Below are 18,966 nucleotides of genomic sequence, written 5' to 3'. Positions count from 1 at the left end.
GTTTGGTAACCCGAAAAAAAAGATAAATATAAAAGTGAGATACCATAACCACCCAAATAAAATATACGATCACAATTTTGAGCCAATTTATCTCATCCCTCGTGAAAGATATCAAAAAGTGGTTAACTAATAAAACAATTCTTAAGTTCTGATGAGCATTTTTTGTGAACAATTTTGTGATATCTTTTACAGGAAATGAGATATACGAATTCAAAGTTAACTGCTCATGGAGGGAGGAGCCGTTATTATCTCAGTAATTTTAAAAGATGTTGTAAATTTGCCAACTGATAAAATGTTTGTCATAGCGTCCCCAGCATTTTATCTGTTGATCGATTTTTGATATCTCTTGTAGAAACTAAGATAATTAAGTGCAATTTTCGGAAAAATCGCAATGTTGGGAAAAAAATCAAAAAGGAAGGAAAATGTGAACTATCATCAATGATTCAACATGAATTAAATGCAAATATGAAGGACTGAGGTTGAGCAAAATGTACTCAACGATCAGAAATTGTTCGTTGTATAGACTACTAGTGGTGGGCGTGATTGGGTTTTGTTTTCGATCTCTAACAGAAGACGTGCAGGAGGGCAAAACAAAAATTGTTTCCCGTGAGACACTCCGACACGTGGCCTATAGTATAGGCCTTATACTCAAATTAGATCAAATATGTGCAATCAAATTTTTTAAACAAAAGATGTTGTGAAGAAGCCAGAGAGTGTAAGATTACCAAAAAGGAATATGAAATAAGAGAACTCCGACTAGAAAAAAAAGAACGAAAGATCGCTTTTTTTTCGTGTTTTGTGTGAACTCGAGTAGAGATCAAGGAAATCGAATCTTAATCTTGTTTGCATTAATTCGGTTGGTATTTTGAACAGAAATTTGTAGAAAAAAAGAGGAGGAAGTCTGTTTCTGTAGCTTTCGAAATCAAACGGAAAGAGCATAATGCGTTTTGCAAATCGGTCTAATTAGTACACAACAACATTGTCAGCAAGTCAAAAGTTTGACAAGTCTAGTTTTTAGATATTTGGAATTCTGATGCAGATCTTCAAAAACATGCAAAAAAAAAACGTTTTGACTTCCTGGTCAGAAGCACGTTTAATAAGATTTTAGTACGTTAAAATATTTCAATCTAGTTGATCTCTAGGATCGCTAGGATCAACCAAGGTATAAGTGGTTCTGAAAACAACCAAGAAAAAATATGGAAGAAGATTTTTTAACGAATTTTTTTTTGAAAAACTCTTTTAATCTCGAACAAAAATCAAAGCCTATAAAGTTCATGATATTCAAACCTAAAACAAAAAAAAGTGGAAATTATATGCTTCATTTTTTAGAATACGGTAAACACTCTTAATTTCCTAATTTTTAACTTTGAGCCGATTTATCTTAGTTTTCAGTTGACCAATTTTTGATACCTTTTACAGGCAACGGAATATAAGGGCTCAATGTGGACGCGTTGTGAATTGAGAGTCATTTTATTAAAATAAAATTATTAGCCAGGCTAAAGTATTAAAAGTGAGAAATGAAAAATAATAATGGACACTACACGTTTAAAATACAAAGGCCAAAAATTATATATACTCCACCTGCCCACATTTTCAGGTTAATCCGCTTCAATATCGCGATAAGGAAAAAAAGCCAGAAAGCGAACAAGAGATTTTTGGCGCACATGTGTATTCCAGATATTGAAGTGTTACGGATACATCAATTTTGTGGTTTCGGGAAAAAAAATAAGCTAAAAAGGGAAAAAAAGGTGTTAAGTCAGTTTTAAACAGATAATCCTTTCTATCTGTAATGATGAAATAGTTGATACAGTGAATGAAGAACCGAAGTGTCATTTCGGAAACTTATTTCTGTTCGGATAAGGTATTTTGATGATTTCTCGGATTTGCTAATCAGGATTAGAGACTAGTTTTTCTTTAAACTGAAAAAATTTGGATTTCTATTTTCGGTTGTTTACGAAGAAGATGTTGACAAAAATCCTTGTTCCCCGCAGATAATTGTCAACCTGAAAGCTGAGTAACTCAGGGTCTTCCGATTTTCTCCGCAAAATCCCCCTGAATTACTTTGATTGTTCATTCACTATTTTTCTTTATTTCCAATATTATTCTGTGAACTTATTCGTTCTCGCATTCCTTCAATGCCAATATTCATATTTGAATTACCACTCCTTCTACCCTTTTAAAGGCGCAACCGCGTGGCGAGACCCGCGACGCCAGCCGACAGGCGCCGCGCACTCTCCGCGCGCGCAGTCGTCTCTTGCGTCCGGGCACCGCTTTGCCGCCGGTAGCACCAAGGACTTTTTAGGCAATTTTACTTCCAGATTTCCCCCCTTTTGTACGTTTGGCTATCAGAGGTTTTATCAGCTCCAGTTTCGTGGGTCCGCAAGGTTTCCTGGCGGCCCCGCCGTCAGGTTTTAGCCCTACACCATTATTCCCCCCTTTTTCTGTTCTTGCTGGTATTTGTCTTGGCCCCATCCTTTTCTCTCTAATAAATGGGTCAATGATACTTTGTGTACTGTTTTGTATTTGCACCGCTTATCTCATACACACTTTCACGTTTTTAGGGCGTTCTACAGGCGCGCGAACACTCTCGGGTTAGGACATAGGATCGGTCTCGACTGACTGAGGATCCGCTGTCAACATGGTGCATCGACGGATGGTCCCGTGAATGTTGGAGTTCCAAAAAAATTTGATTTTCTAAAAAATGGGCCTAAAATCACGAACCCAGTTGAATCCGAGAGCTGTTTGCGTGTCTGCGCTTGCCCCACTTCCCTGTTGTGTTGAGACCCTATTTTATCGATTTCCTCTTCTCTCTCCGCTTCTTTCTTGCTAATAATAAATTACAGACCCAATTTTAACCGTAGAAAGTCTTAAAATCCGATCGATCGATGAATGAAACCGAAAAGTTCCAAAAATCTCGAGAAGTGTGCTGAAAAGTCATCTGAAGCCACTATTCATGTATTCTCCCTATTACAAAGGACTATTCCTTGCTTTTCATCAGGATTTCCAGTCAAAATCGTCAAAAATCGCTGAAAATTGATCAAAAACTTCAATTTCGAAACATTTCGAAACTATCGAGATGCTAGAGAGTGTGCGAAACCGAGAGACGTCACAGAGGATGAGAGAGTGTGTAAAGGTGAGAGACAGGTAGAGAATACACTTTAAGATCTTTTTCGTGGAATCATCAATTAAACGAGGTGAGACAAAACAAAATTGCACCGAACTAATATAGGGCATCGGTCAGCAGCGGGTATCGCGTTTCATGTTCCGCCGCTTTTTAATATCACTTGTACTATGTCAAACATCAATTTGTGAAAAACTTCTGATCGCATAAAACGGGTTCAAAAATCAAGAATTCGTTAGTGCCAACCATAAAAGTGTGTGTGTGTGTGTGTCCGGTGTTCCCGGGTCACCTGTCCTGGCTAAGTACTCATTGGACCAAAATTTTCACTTTCACGGATGACCCAAAATAACAGCGAGATAATGCCCGACTACTTTTGATTTTTCGAAATTTTGTTTCTGACGTCTTCTGGAGACGTTCTTTTATTTCTAAGAAGCAAATCTTTAAAAAATTTTTGAAGCAATATTTACGTCATTCCCGTCTAACCGCCTAAATTTTTTTCTTATCCACGCTTTTTCTGAGAAAAAGGTGACTTTGTGGGGACTTTATTTTAGCCTTGGTTTTGAAAATTTGAAAAAGATAAAAAAAATCTGAAACAGGGGGAAACAAGATAATGAAAAAAAAGAGAGATTTCGCTTTCTGGATCACTCGAATTTTCAAAATTTTCAGAATTTCTGATTTTTCAACTTTTCAGGTTTCCAAAAAAAGGAGTTTCAAAGTTTCCAAAATTTATTGTTTTCGAATTATTGAATCTAAATTTCTGAAGTTCCAAAGTTCCCAAAACTTTTAAAATTCTTCTAAAGTTTTTGAAATTCAGTCATCAGTAGTTTCGAAACTTTAAAAATTGGAAAATCAAATATTCAGGAATTTTTGTGACTTCGGAAACTCGGAAATTTAGAAATTGAATTGTAAGATACAGTATACGGAAGCCACCTGGCGATCGTCGAGAAGACGCTCCTCGTCGATATCCATCAGCGACGTCGAACCGACCGATTTTCGATCATCCGAAAGAGCTTCCTGCTCTTTTCGCAGTCGCTCCTTGTCTTTTGGTGTCATTGGACCCCTCGAGTTCTGCAAAAATTTGAATTTCTCGGTGTTGCAGCAGAAAAGCAATGAGAATTTGGCGAAAAAATACGAAATTTGAAGGAAAGAGCGATATCAACGGCGAAAATTCAACAAAATCGGATTGAAAATAGAAACAGATTAATCTTTCATGATCTAAAAATTCCCTTTTTTCAAATTTTTTAAAATCAAAAACTATGGTTTCCATGATCAAAGTACAAAAAAACTCAATTTTCATTTCTCAAGAGTTATCAAATTCTCAACCTCCCCTTTCTGAGAAAAGTCTTCTAGTTCCCATCTTTGACAAAAATTGTGCCGACAACCATATAAAAGCAGAGCACAGCAGCCCAAAATACCAGATCATTCGAGAATGAAGGTCCTACTTCTTTTCTCGGCTTTTGCGTTGCTGTCAACGCCGTCCAATGGAGTGAGCTTGATTTCTATAACATGCTTCGTCGCGATTTTGCCAAAACCAATGCGATTCCTGACATGTGGAAGTTGGTGAGTTTCAAGATCTTCAGAGAGCGTTTTCAGATAGTTAAGATCATGATTGTTTTAATTTAGCATATTTCAGACTTGGGACAAGAAGTTGGAGGTGCTTGCCAACAAATTCGACTGCAATGATAAGGCTGTGAGGAAAAATTACCGTTATTTCTTGACAGATGGAAGTCCACGCAATGAGTCCAAAATTGTCGACGCTGATACGCTCAATTGGATGATAGAGACTGAAAAGACAAATCCTGCTGAACTAACGAAAACGGTAAAGGAGTGGGAAAAGACGACAGCTCGATTCTTCGAGTACGTTAACAATATCCAAACCAAGATGGCTTGTGGTTTTCCTCTTCCCCACTGCAAGCGCAATTTCGGCATAATGGGAGACATTGTTTACAAACGTGTTTGTCTTTTCGGACCTCAGTGAGTTTGCAAATGTTTTGAACTCTTCAAACCAATTCAATATCTAGTACCAAGCTCGGATTCTACCCACCAGTCGACCAACACTCGGGAAAAATCCCTGGATCGCAATGTGGGCCAAACGGAAAGAACGATGATGGACTCTGCGTTCCTAAGTGATTGATGTCTTATTTCATTAATAAAGTCTTATAAGCAAGCAGTAGTGTGTGCCATTAGAAACAGTAGTGTGTGGCATTAGAAGTTTTTGACAGACTCGTTTCCTAAAACGTAACTAGACCATTTTCAATGACATTTAGTCTTCAATTCAACAGATAATTCACTATTTAGAAAACTTATAAAACGTTGGCTAGTCTCATTAAGTATTATTTTACAAAAGTACATTTGACAACAACACTTATTGTCAAACAAGGAATCTTTTCATTCAGATTCGAAAAACAAAATATTTAATATTTTGTGCACCCTTGTCCGTAGTATTGTTTGACCAGACGGGCTGCAGATCCGATTGGTATGTCGGTTTTGATCTGAAAACAATTCATTTTTTAAATGTTTAATCAAATATCTGAAACTCAATTTAACTGAAGCATCGAGAAGGTTTTCATAAAAATAAAATTCAGCTTCCAATAAAAATACTGTTAAAAACATAACACAGATCTTCAATCAAACAATGATCTTGCATTTTTTAGATGGAACAGGATATATTTAAGTAAATTTCAGAAAAATAGTCACTAAATTAGGGGGCTCCATACACGAGGTGCCAACATCGGGGAATCAAATAAAAATGAGGTGTGAACGATCATGAAAAAAACAAGGAGGCATAAGGATTAGAATATGTGGGCAGGTGGGAAAGAGAGCTATGTGAGGACGAGAGAAGCAGGTAAATGAAGTTATTAAATGTCATGTGGACTCTAAATAAATTTCAAAATTAGAAAATGTATAAGGGTTTTCAGGAATCAGGTGATACTGAGCTTACATGGAAAGACTCCCAAGTGTTGCCCTCGAAAAAAATTGAGACGTATATGGTTAAAAAGAGCGTTAAAAGTTATTTAAGAATCCGAAACGAATAATTGATAAAAATTTTTTTGGGGAGTTATTGCCCAAAAAGTACCAAAACATGGCTAAATTTTCAAAAAATCATAACTTTGTCAGTTTATGTTCGGTTGCTAAAATTCAAAAAAAGGTTGATAGACAAACAACTAAACTTTTAAATAAAATGTTTTATATTTTTTTTCTATTTTTTCAAATTGTTGACATGTCATAGAGCACATCTATAGTTAGACTTATAGTTAGACAAATCAATCATCTGCTTCTCGACGAATTCGCTTTAGTTCGGAAACGAATAAGATCATTAAAGCTAGACAATACTGAACCTTCCGGATATCTGATCTTCACACAACGCGAGCATTTCGCTGTCTTTTGAGATGGTTAGAAACAAATTCAGCACATTAACTAGTTCTTCTTCATTTCAAATCGATTTCTGTTTCGACTCCTTTCTTCAGGACATCCATCGATTTCTTAGTTCATATGAAAACTTATCAAAATTAACAGCTTGATTCAAAAATCTCATTTCCATCTTTAATCACTGATAAGATATTTGTGAGCTCTTCTGTTTCACAGTTTGTTCTTTTCCGTAGTCGCCGAAAACGATGTTAGAGTTGCCGCTCCAATCAACGCTTTCTCTAGACTAGAGTTCTTGTAAGAAGCAGGAGACACTTACTACTTGACACGGATTAGAGTTTGTAGTCGACATGAGTACCGATAAACTCTGCCACAGGACTCGATAACACACGTATTCTACAAATGATTTGCTATCTCGTTATAATATGTCTCCATCTCTGATAGAGATGGCATGTCTCGCTCAGACACCCTGATCCTCAACAAAATACTTCTCAAATAATCTGTCACAATTGTCTCCGATGGACGCTCTGCGAATTCTCGAATGAGCATCAAAAAGGCTGATGACTTTCCGAATTGACTCTTACTCGGCCTAACCATATTGGTGAACCTCTCCTTCCGGGCTTTCGTTTTTCTTCGACAGATTTTCTTTTGTAGGAATGCACTTTTATTTTGTGTTTGTGTTTGTGTGTACTTTGACTTTAGTTTAAATTTCTAGTAATTACTGTAGATGAAAACATAACAGTGAGCCATTTACTTTGAAAATTATTGAGCAACAATCCAAGCAGTAAGCCAACAATCCTAATAGTAAGCCAACAACGATGACGATATAAAGTCGGGCTCTCGAATTTTCTCGGAGCTTCATAATCATCACAGCGTCAGAATTTTGGTTTGATTTCCTATTACAAATCCACTGCCTTCTATCTTGAGCTTCTAACGTTTCGATCTGTGAGATTATCGTTGTTGTATTGATTTTCTATTGCTCATTTGTTCACTGCTTTGGGCACTCATCTCCTCACGATCTTATTGTGGGAGATACTAGACAATAGGTGGATCTGGGACTGTGAATTTCTTTCTTCTCGCCTGTTTGCGAAGCGAAAACTCCTGATGATCAAGTTTTCTTCGTTGTGCACAATTTTTCCAGCTTAGCCTATCTCTGTAAATTCTCATTGTAAGGGTGTGTCTCGATAAAACTATTGTTGCCACTGTGAAGCTACTTGATCGGACATATTAACAAAAATTACTGCTGTTTTTCCATCATTGAGACTGTATTTTCTCGAGAATTTTCTTAATGCATCAAGACTTTGTCAACATTCTTTAGCTTCTAACATTCTTAGTTATGCTCGCGTCTTTCCCGTATTCTTTCTCCTGATCGATTTCCTCTTTTTCATAGCTTTCTTCCGACGATCGCACTGGAGCGATGACTCACTTCGACGAATTCAAGGACGCCTACGATGACTCGGAGAGAATCTAAAGGTTCCACGCCTTCACTCAACAAGACACATTTTTAAGAACACAATTGATTTGGCAAAAATATTTTTATTATGCTGAAATTCGACATTTTTAGGAGGGAATTTTGATAAGTAACGAAAAATCGATAATTAGTTGTCAATTTGGGTCGATGTACACGTGACGATGTGCTTTTGGAGTTACGTCGGCTTTCTTGACTCCTCGGCCTTCTGCTATTATTGGACATCGGCGCTGGATCCGGATCCATCGGACTGACACGGTTCGGTTTCGGTGTGACAGCTATTCTATATTGACAGCGATTCTGTAACGACGTCACGTTCGTTTTTCTGTCAAATTTCAAATATTCCACTCATTAAAAGTGCATCCGCTCTGCTGGAGCTACAGTTCGTACGCTTTGATCTTTTTCTTGTCAGCGACGTCTCCAGCTATTCTCTTCTCTCCACACTATGAGCTTTCTTGGAGCTACATTCCACGTCTTGGTACTTCCTCCAGCCTTCTGTGGCTACTCGATTTTGACTCCTTGATCTTTTCCTTTTCCATCGTGTCGATGTTGTGTAGCTACCCGAATTTTCCCGATCTGGAAATTTCTATATTTATTTTGAGGCGATAGGTGTGTCTAACTAAGAGACGGAGAGAATTTTCACCATTTTCAGATAATGGCGGTCATTTTCTGATTTTCAGCAAGATTTTAAGGGTATTTATCAATAGATAATTTACTAGGGACATTGCAAGGCACATACAAAAAATTACCATCGCTTAGCCATCGTTTATCGATTTTCGATTTTATTTTCGAAAATAATTTTTCTTCAAGAATTTCAGATATTTTCTTTATGAATTGTTGGTTCCGAATCAGCATTGAGTATAAAAATTCAATTCTGAGCGAAAGAAAACGATTTTTTGGACTGGAAGATATTTTTGGAAAATTTTCGTAGTGCAAAATTTTCGGCGACTCCGTTTTTGGGTCAAATTCTTGGTCTTCGAACATTTTGGGACTAGAAACTGAACTTTTCAAGTATAATACTTAGCCACGCGTTCACGCAGCTGGCGAAATGCCATGAAAACTTCGAATTTTGGAAATTTTTAGGCCAAACGACCATTTTTAGGCCATTTGGACCTTTTTCGAACTAAATAGTCAAATATTCTTGGGATTTTCAGTCAAATTTTATCACAAATTGATAAAGACTTACTTGAATAAATTTTTTGTCGATCGACTCGTCCAAATTTCCAGCGAAATCGGTCGAATTGGGTGAAATTGGAAAAAATTTCTGAATGAGAGAGTACACTCTCTCGCCGTCCGCAACTGCGCGTCGCAGTGTTTACACCCAATGCGCATTTCTCAGCGCGCACCGTATTCAGAGGCAAATTTGTCTTGACGGGGTTCAGTGATTATTTTTGATCGATTTGGACGGATTTTCGTGATAAAAATCAACAGAAATCCAAGGAGAAACACACATATAGTATGCTTTGCAGATTTTAGGGTTTTATCAACACATCTGCTCTCCTCCGGCTCATAATTATGGCCTTTTTACAGTTTCAACGGTTTCAAAACGAATTCTGACCAGAATCTGGCTGAATTCTGACGAATATACGTCTTCTCGCTATTTACAGACCACGGTGTGGACCCGATCAATTATTCCGATGTTTTTGGCGAGATTTTATTCGGATTTTTATCGAATTTCCGTAGTAATTCATCGTCAGGCTTATGATTACAGCCTTTTAGTGTTTCGACAGTGTCAAATTTTACGAATTCTCACCACTATTTGGTAGAATTCTGACGATTTTTTGTTATCTCGAATATTTACAGACCACGATGTGGACCTGATCGGAATATTTGTTACAGAATTTCAGTAGAAAATCATAGAATTTTAGTCAAAGAAAATCATAGAATTTTAGTCAAAGTATCATTGATTTATTAGAGAGAAAAGGATGGGGCCAAGACAAACGGTAAAGACAATCAAAGGGGAAATACCAGCAAGAACAGAAAAAGGGGGAATAATGGTGTAGGGCTAAAACCTGACGGCGGAGCCGCCAGGAAACCTTGCGGACCCACGAAACTGGAGCTGGTCAAACCTCTGATAGCCAAACGTACAAAAAGGGGGAAAATCTGGAAATAAAATTGCCTAAAAAGTCCTTGGAGCTACCGGCGGCAAAGCGGTGCCTCATTATTGAATGTTCACTATATTGGGAGCGTAATAAAATTAAAGGGGAATTAATAAAAAACTTTTCTAGAAATTTCGAAATTTCGCGCCCCTGTAGAAGTTGAACTTGTGGGTCCACAATTGAAGGTGCCACGTCGCTACCAGCTAGATTTCTGTATGGGGGACCATTGTCATATTGAGAAGCGGCATGATGGCCACGCTGTGTGGCTACTGTAAATCATCAAGTCAAAATGCATACGGTAACCTCAAAGGAAAATCCCAAAAATCTTTGGCCTACCCTCCTTTAAGTTCAGCAACTTTACTCTTTTTGTGTATTTTTGGACAAATACAACTTTAAACTTTGACTGAATTTATTATGTTTTCTGTGAAAATTATCACAAAGTGATCAAGTGACAAAAAATTTTCAATATTATGTTAAATACTTTGTCAGTTGACCACTTTTTGATATTTCTTACAGGAAATGAGATGTATCGGCTTTATATTGACGGTTTGGGAAGCGTTCTATCAGAATGTTTACGATAAGCGAGAATCTCTTCCCACTTTTGATTCAATCTCGAATTTCGTCCTCGCATTTATTTGTACCCGTCACATCCATCCACTTTTTTGTTTTAATCCAAATGAGATTTTAAAAAATCGTTCCTGTCCCGCAAACGGCTCTATTTCTTGCGTTTTCTACTTCCTTTTTTATCCATCTTCTCTTATGAAGAAAGAAGAAAAGAGTGTCCGGATGAAGATCAACCAGAGCCTCCATTAGAGATTAAAACGGAAGACGTAGACGACACGAGAAACACACGAGCACCGGAGAAGCGCGGCTCTGGGCGAAGCGGCGGGGCCTTGGATACTCCCCGTGCTGGGAGAGTCGGTGTTGTGAGAGAAGAGCTGGTGTTGGCCAGATTTAGAAAACAAGCACCACAGCGCCTGACGCGTTCTCTCTCAAAAGAGCAGCTGGTTTTCTCACCGCATTTGGAACGAGAGAAGAGAGAACCCCTTATTTTCGAAGCAGATGCGAATCGATTTTTTTTAATTCGAGGTCTTGCGTTTTTTGATGGACATCCCGGATTTTTTTTCTAAATTTTCGTTAGATGATCTCACCTACTGTTTCTACATTCCCGCATTATACCTTAAATGCTCCACCCACCCTCAACGTGCACGTTGAACTGAATTATCTCAGTTCCTCCATAAGATATCAAAATTTTGTCAATTGGTAAAATGTTGGTCATTCCACGAACAACATTTTATAAACTGCACATTTTTGATAACTTTTGAGGGAACCTAGGTAATTGAGCTCAAAGTGCATTTATATTAGTCTGATCGAAACTAACACTATACGTGCACTTTGAGCTCGATTATCTTATTTCCTTTAAAAGATTATAAAAATTTATCAACAAATAAAATGTTGGTATTTTAACGATGAACACTTTTTCAGTTGACAAATTTTCGATAGTTTTTAAAGGAACCGAGATAATAGAACTCAAAGTGATCGAAGCCCTCCCTACACATAAACTTTGAGCTTCATTATCTCAATTCCGCTGACATTGTGAGGGATATTAAGAATCTGTCAACTGGTAAAATATTTGTGATGTTATCTTCCTTTATAATAAAACGCTAGAGGCGTCTGTCCGTCCTCGTGTCCGTCTGTGGACTTTTGAAAAAATTGAAAAATACATATATATTCACGTGACCCTTTCATTTAGAAAAAGTGAGAAACGAAGCGACGAACATTTGAAAAAAAATAGATTGAATCGCGCCGAAGGCGCACCAGCTTGCTGGTGAAAAATAATTGATCAGTTGACAAAGTTTTGATAACTATTGATGGAACCGAGATAATTGAGCTCAAAGTGCACCTGTAGGGTGGCTTTCTATTAGAGCATTTACTGCATTTACCGACTAAGGAACCGCAGACAACAATTCTCAAAAATCGAAAAATCAGAAGCCTGGTCCTCCAAAATCTAAAATTCCATGTCTCATTAAATCTCTTGTATATCCTCTTTCCCTGTTCATAATAACTTCCATTCAAAAACTACAAAATTTCAGGTAAAAAATGCTCACCGACTCAGAAATTATGCGCGTATGGAAATCTGTATGGCCTACATATGACGTCACTACGGTAGAAAATTCATTAGACAATCTTATTAGTTTTTTGTATCTATAAAGTCTTCCAGTTGGATCCGGACACTCAAAAAGTGATCGTGGAAGTGGTTAGCAATGAAGTTAGCCAATCCATGGGATGCATACTCAACAAGAAAACTGAAATCATCAAAATGGCAAATGAAGACGTTAAACTGGAGCTGGATGGTTTAAATAATTATGCTATCACACTTCTAAAAATGTTGTTTCCAGTTAACCCAAATAACTACCCGCTTCTTTATGTGAGTCAAAAGGTTTTCTTTTCCTATATTCAATTTTCTACTATTTCAGAGACCCGACGTGAACTTCAATAGAGCAAGGCGTATTGACGAACATGTGATGCGTCGAAACATTTATTTCAAGCATTTCGTTCAAATCATGAATATGACTTGGAGTTATCGCGCCCCATTCAGAGTGAGTGACTTATCAAATGGTCAATTTCCATATTCAATCTTTAAGAATGCCACCCATGAGGTTAGGGAATGGAGAAAACTCGTTTCTGAGATGAGTAAAATTGATCTGGGACTGAGACTGGTTCAATTCGACAGAGGTGACATCGAAGACACTAATGAGATACTGAAAGACGGGGTTATTGAAGCACACACCAAGTTTGGTGATTTGCTGAAAAATCAACCATGCGAATTTGACGATTTTGTCACCAGAACATATGTAAGAAGATATTGTTGTAGTTTTCAATTTTCTCCGTTTCCTTTTTTTCATGAATCTAGCGCATTTGCATTTTCAGGAAGACACAGTTAACATCACAAATCTGAGACTCCTAACTGCAAAATATTTGAAAGTATTCGTATCGGAGCAAGAAACCGCGTACGATGCAGCTACCGCTCAACACGAGTCACTTTTGAAAGTAGTGCATTCGGTGCGAGACCTAACAGACTTAGATAAACTTGGAAGGATTGTACTGCTAGAAGTGAGTTTGTCGGTTTGAATATTTGAATGATCAGCAAATTTTTTTCCAGCTGGACAACCTTGAAGCCAATAAAGAAAACCAGAGACCAGAACGTGGCTGATGAAGTATTAATTGGATTTCAATTAAAACTTCTCTGTCATCTTATCCTCACATATACAGTCATCACTCTAACAGAATGCGACTTAGCTTTTACCAAATATATCTCACTTCTTGTAAAAGATATCAAAAAATGGTCAACTGAAAAAACTTTCAATAGTATATTGAAAATATTTTGTTTGTTGACTAATTTTTGACATCGGTTCCAGAAAATGAAATATACGGGGTCAAAGTTAAGAGTTAGAAGTGGCGTTCTATTGGGTTCGTATCAAAGTTTACAGTATTAAACATTTTCCTAGTTAGCTTCCATGTTGGGTTATCTTACAGTTATCTTTTTAATTACATCTTCTACTTTTTCAATCTTTATGCCTTTTTCAATCTTTATGTTTAGTGTTACTGGAGATCTGGTAAACAATGGCAGCTTTGGACAGCGTTTTTCCAGGAAATTTCTCCTGGAAATCAACTTTGAACGCGGCATTAAGTTATTTCTCAACGATGTTATGTGTTCTTCTTCTCTCAAATTCTCTCTGTCTAAATCCTAATTTTCTATGGCCACTAATAATAATAAACTTGTACATACTGCGGTTGTTTTTTATTAAAGTATCGTTCCATACGCACTACCAGATAAGATAAAGACCACTTAAATATGCTATTCTGGAAATAAAAAATTTCGGAAAATTACAAATGTAGCAGATTAAAAGATAACTGCTGGAAAATTATTTATCCTTTTGTGTAAAATAATGATTTCATTGCCTCGTGGTTTGAGTTGAAACATTCCGTCATTACAATATACAGCCCCAAATTTGTATTCTTTGTTTTCATGTTTGTCTCGCGGTCAATGGATTACGGTAGGTTGTGCTCCTGGGAAGACACGAAGACACGCCTGAGAGAATAGTTACTGTGTTTGGGCAAAATAGTCTGTGAGATCGTTACCATTGAGATGAGGGGGGTTGTATCATTTTTAAAATTGAGAATATATGAATTAGCACGCCTCTGGTTTGGCTCAATGTTTGAAGCAATAAGCCGGTAAGACAATTTTTAATAGGGTTATTCAGGTAGCCAGCGAAAAAACTACAAATACTCGGAGATTGAAATTTGGGGTCAAAAGATATATTTTAAATATTTGGCTAGAGTTCCAACAGGTTCCCAGAAGAACCCCATAAAATTGTTAATTTATTTTTCAATTTGTACTTATTGGTCAGGAGTCAAATGATACAAATCTTTATTTCTTTTTTCTAGCTCCCAGTTTCTTATAGTTTTTCTTTCTTCTTCTTTTTTAAATCTCCAAATCCACTCCCCTCTTCTCTCTTCCCCACTCTCTCCCCCTATTATCTTGTCGAGGTCGTTTTTGCCCCAGAGCCATTCCCTTCCCTGGACTGTCTTCTCCTTTCTTTATGCAACTGGTGCACTCGATCCTCCTTCGTCACTCTTCATTCTTGCCTGCCTCGTTCTTCTGTCAACTGGTACTGGACTCTATTGTCACGCCCAATTCGCTAACTTCAAAATTTCCCAGAGGACCGTCCACTACATCCGATTGCGCAATCTTTGTTCTCAATTAACCAATAATTGGATTTTAATTTTTTTTTCAACAAACTTTTATTTAAAGTCTGGCTCAACATGTATCTTTTCCTCGAACTAGCTGATATCTTTCCCCAATTCCCTCAGGGATTTGCCTGCCTACTAATTCAAATCTTTGGTATTGCTTTGTTTATCGAAACCGCTTACGAATTGTTTGTTTAATTATTTTCCTGAAGTTACTCAACTTTTTTCTTCAAATCTCAAAATTCTTTATTTCAAACTTTTTAACGAAAAATTCATTTTTGTGATAAATGAAGTAAACTGAAATTTCAAACAGCGTTAGTATCTTTGTTTTGAAAATCGGTACATAAAATTTATCGATTTTTGCATCCTTGTATTAGTTTCATATTATTATTCTAACACCTGTCACGTCAAACTCTAGCACTCCTCGATTTCGCATAGTAAACCTTGCATAGAGACACTGATGAACCGGGCAGTCAAGGTCGTGCCCGCTGTTCTGTCTTGCCTCATTTCCGCGAGACAGTCCAACTGTTTCACGGGACCACCGCACACTGCGTTCTCTTTTTTTTTCTTGTCTGGTGTCGTCGTCGCCCTTCGCGTGTCTGTCTTCCTTTCACAAATATTATCCTAGGCACACATGAACCGCTTTCTTTTTTTTTCTCACCGTGTCTTGCTTTTCGAATTGCACCGTAACATTTTTAATTTTCAGATCTTTTAATGAGCCAACCGAAAAAGTCTTATTCGCACATCGAAGGTCGGATCTTTCTTGGTAACCTGCCTACAGACATCGATGAAGACTTGCTGAGAGATTTCTTCAAAACCAGCGGGGAAATCAAGTATATCGATGTCAAGAAGGGGAAAGCGGGCCGTCCAGGATATGGGTTCATGGAGTTTGTCAAACTTGAGTGAGTTTTTTTTGTTCGCTACACTTGATCAAAAATAGAGAGATTCTTCCAACCAGTAAAGGAGCTGAGGCAGCAAACAGCTTGGAAAATAGTGTGGGGAACAAGATCGCGCCGAGCTTATATTAGTAGCGATGTACTCCTGATCTGTGTTCTTCATGAGTTCAATACCTTATTGAAATTTCCTAGATAAAATATCTTTCGAAATTTTTTTGACGTTTGGCCTCCTTAAGTTCAAAACTGAATACAATGAAATAATTATGCAATCTTTTGCAGAGATGCCGAAAAAGCTGTAAAGACGCGCAACGGCTTTCCAATCTGTGATAAATTTATTCGGGTTGAGTTCTCGACAAGTGGTGGACCACGTGGTCCTGGTGGCATGGTTCTCCGTGAAGGAGAAATCAGTGAAGAATACAGTGTTGCACGTGGTCGTGGAGGTCCGCAGTTAAGATCCGTTCATCGCGTTTACGTCGACAATTGCCCACCGTCTACTACCTGGCAAGATATAAAAGATCTTTTCCGTGGAAAAAATGATCCTACTGGCATAGAAGTCTGTTTCTCCGCTATCAATCCAATTCAACGAAGAGCTTTTGTTGAATTTCGTTTGAAAGAAGATGTAGCCAAGGCAATACGCCTCTTCCACAACAAGCCTTACATAAACTATCGGGTATGTTATTTTCTTTACTACTCGAAGTATACTTTTATTTATGTTAACGAAATTCTTTTTCAGAACGAGGAAAGCGTATTATCAATTTATGAAGATCCAGGCAATGCAGCCTTAAACAAAGAAAACAACGTTCCAACCATCAGGATATCATCAGAAAACGAGAAGACATCAGAAAAAACTGGTCCGAACCCAGATGCAATTTCTTCGGAAGCAAGTCCATCGTCTTCTACTAGCGGGCGTTCAACATCTTCATCACCAGCGTACTCTTCCGATTCCGATAATGATGATACTCTAGCTGCATCTCCCTCAAAATCTCAAGAAATTCCGGAACACAGACCGACTATTTCATCCGCCACGTCTATACCGGAAGCACCGGAGCCCCTACCGCGAAGCTCAAAACGTTCTCGAACGCTATCGACACCTGCAGTTCCGACTGTGCTGAATCAAGGACCTCCAAAAGCCAAAAGACCCGCTCCGGACCATTCAGGCTTATCTGCAACAACCAACGAGTCTCCAAACGAAGAATCCACACCTTCAAATGCAGCAGTACCTGAGGAAACAGAGTCAACAGATGATGAGGAGTATTATGAGTTTTCCATACCACTAGATGTGTTTGATGAGGAAAACTTGCTGTTCAGATTCTGCTAGAAGAATAATAATAGCTGTTTAATTGATTACTCCAGGTTTAAAACTTCTCCCCGTTCCCGTTCTGTTTTTTTTTAAGCATCCACTCTTTCTTTTTTTCAAATTTAACATCTTTTTGCTATAATTTCTGCGGAAACACTAGGCTGGTTGTGATTTCTTCTCTTTCCCGTGATCCACATTCCCCATGACTAACATTTTTGTGCAAGTACTACGTTGTGAGCTTCTAGAAGTTCACTTCGTCCTTGTCTCAATTCATTTCAATTCGCGATATTTTCTCTTCCAAAATAAAAATCGTCGTCCTCGGCAATACGTGTTCCGATTCAGTAGAAATGTTGATTCCAGAAGACACGGAAAATAAAAAAAAGACAGTCCCAACGTCAGTGAACAGAACATTTTGAGTATGAAGAAGAGAACAGTCCCAAGAGTAAGATTAGAACAGCGTGAAGCGCTTCAATGGTTCGATTCTGAATATCACACTGTGGAGAAGAACAGCTCCTACCTACTGCGTCAGAATTGACAGTCACGAAAAAAGAGAAGACACATGGCCATAAACAGTTCACGTGTACTAATTTGAGGTCAAACTGGGCTATATGCGACGACTGGTACACGATTTATTGAACTGCTTGGCTGAGATGCTCATGGGAAAGGGATGTATACTGTTAAAATCTCAGGCCACCAAGGCGCATGTTTCAAAACTGAGGTCTCTAGCGTGATGCATCATCGGATGAGGTAGCGTATGTGTCTTCATTTTCAAAGAGGGATTTGTGAACGAGCGGACCGTACCTACAGTTTTTTACAACAGAGGAGCATCTCTAATACGTGGCCTTCAAATGCTAAGGAGGTTCATGAAGTTTGATTTCTCATGTATTATTTCTCAAAATCTAGGGACTATCTGTTCAGATAAACAGTTTTCACGTTTTCTGTATAACTCTAAAGCTACGTAGGAGCTGTTCAACTGATATTCTTATGTCTCATGCTCTTCAAAATGTAACTGAGAACGTATTTGGATAAGCATCCGACGTCGTCTACTTGTCTTGCCAGCATCGTTGCATACTTCCTCTTTTTTGGTACACAAGCAACACGCCTGCTCGAGACAATCGATGATACAAAAAAAAGGCGAAGGATGAACGATTGTTTCGTGAGTCGACGAAGAGGGACGTCTCCGTGCGCACGATGTCTTCGACAGACCGAGAGTGCGTGGTATCGAGAGAGACGCAGAAGAAAAATGCACAGTGTGCAGTGTAGACGTACGTTGAGTGACCGTCTTGATGATGCTCGTCTATGACGAGAACACAAGGTCAATAATGATGTACAAGAGAGAATCAGAGAAATTCTACGTGGAGAAGACAGAGCCTAGCAAAGACTGAGAAAAAAACGTCAGAAGCGAAGGATGTACGACAGTTATGAAAATAACAAGGGCAGTTTTGGTAAGAGGGAGATCGTGTTTTCTTAATGAAAACTGCCTGGTGGATCTCGAAGCTAGCTCTCACAGTCGAAAAATGCATCTAACTAAAAAAAGGTGTCGATGTTACTTAATTCGAAAGCAGTGTTGTGAAGTGGTGGGTCTTTTACAGGGAAATCGATTGATGCCGCAGTTGGGACGATCATCAAGTGAAAGTTCGGCCCTTTTTTTGAGAGAATTGCGGAATCATTCTGTAGAAAACCAAAAAAAAACTCGATCTCAAAAATAACCAGCATCAGCTGAGCTATTTTTTCGAGCAATTCAGAATAATTTTATCACAGAAATTTTTTCGAGCAATTCAGAATAATTTTATCACAGAAAAACTCACTTTAGTAAGGTTTCGGTGCTATGCGATTTCTCGATTAGTGGCCGATACCAATGTCCTGACTTTGTCGTAATATTAATTTAAAAACTGTCTATGCGTGCATGGAATCTGAAACGTTTTTGCGGAGAGTACCATGTTGCTGGAACGTTTTACTAACCGCAA

General features: G+C 38.1%; 3 protein-coding genes across 3 annotated transcripts; all 3 read left to right on the top strand.

Annotated features, from left to right (window-relative positions):
- Window positions 1–4,627: 4,627 nt before the first annotated feature.
- Window positions 4,628–5,251, top strand: CBG10247 (the record flags this gene model as incomplete). The annotated part of the gene is made up of 3 exons (XM_002631931.1): window positions 4,628–4,681; window positions 4,755–5,095; window positions 5,143–5,251. 3 exons carry the CDS (start codon window positions 4,628–4,630, stop codon window positions 5,249–5,251), a joined length of 504 nt encoding a protein of 167 aa, XP_002631977.1.
- Window positions 5,252–12,154: 6,903 nt separating this feature from the next.
- CBG25741 lies at window positions 12,155–13,268 on the top strand (the record flags this gene model as incomplete). The annotated part of the gene is made up of 6 exons (XM_045240733.1): window positions 12,155–12,220; window positions 12,276–12,482; window positions 12,532–12,654; window positions 12,700–12,909; window positions 12,986–13,168; window positions 13,218–13,268. The coding sequence occupies 6 exons, from the start codon at window positions 12,155–12,157 to the stop codon at window positions 13,266–13,268; spliced, it is 840 nt and encodes a 279-aa protein (XP_045099005.1).
- Window positions 13,269–15,520: 2,252 nt separating this feature from the next.
- On the top strand, window positions 15,521–17,020 carry CBG10243 (the record flags this gene model as incomplete). The annotated part of the gene is made up of 3 exons (XM_002631930.2): window positions 15,521–15,708; window positions 15,982–16,372; window positions 16,436–17,020. 3 exons carry the CDS (start codon window positions 15,521–15,523, stop codon window positions 17,018–17,020), a joined length of 1,164 nt encoding a protein of 387 aa, XP_002631976.2.
- Window positions 17,021–18,966: the final 1,946 nt, after the last annotated feature.

Source organism: Caenorhabditis briggsae (genome assembly GCF_000004555.2).
Source record: "Caenorhabditis briggsae complete genome, chrX, whole genome shotgun sequence".
Taxonomy (NCBI): Eukaryota; Metazoa; Nematoda; class Chromadorea; order Rhabditida; family Rhabditidae; genus Caenorhabditis; species Caenorhabditis briggsae.
The sequence above is the reverse complement of the archived record's forward strand: the minus strand, read 5'-3'. Positions and strand labels throughout refer to the sequence as shown.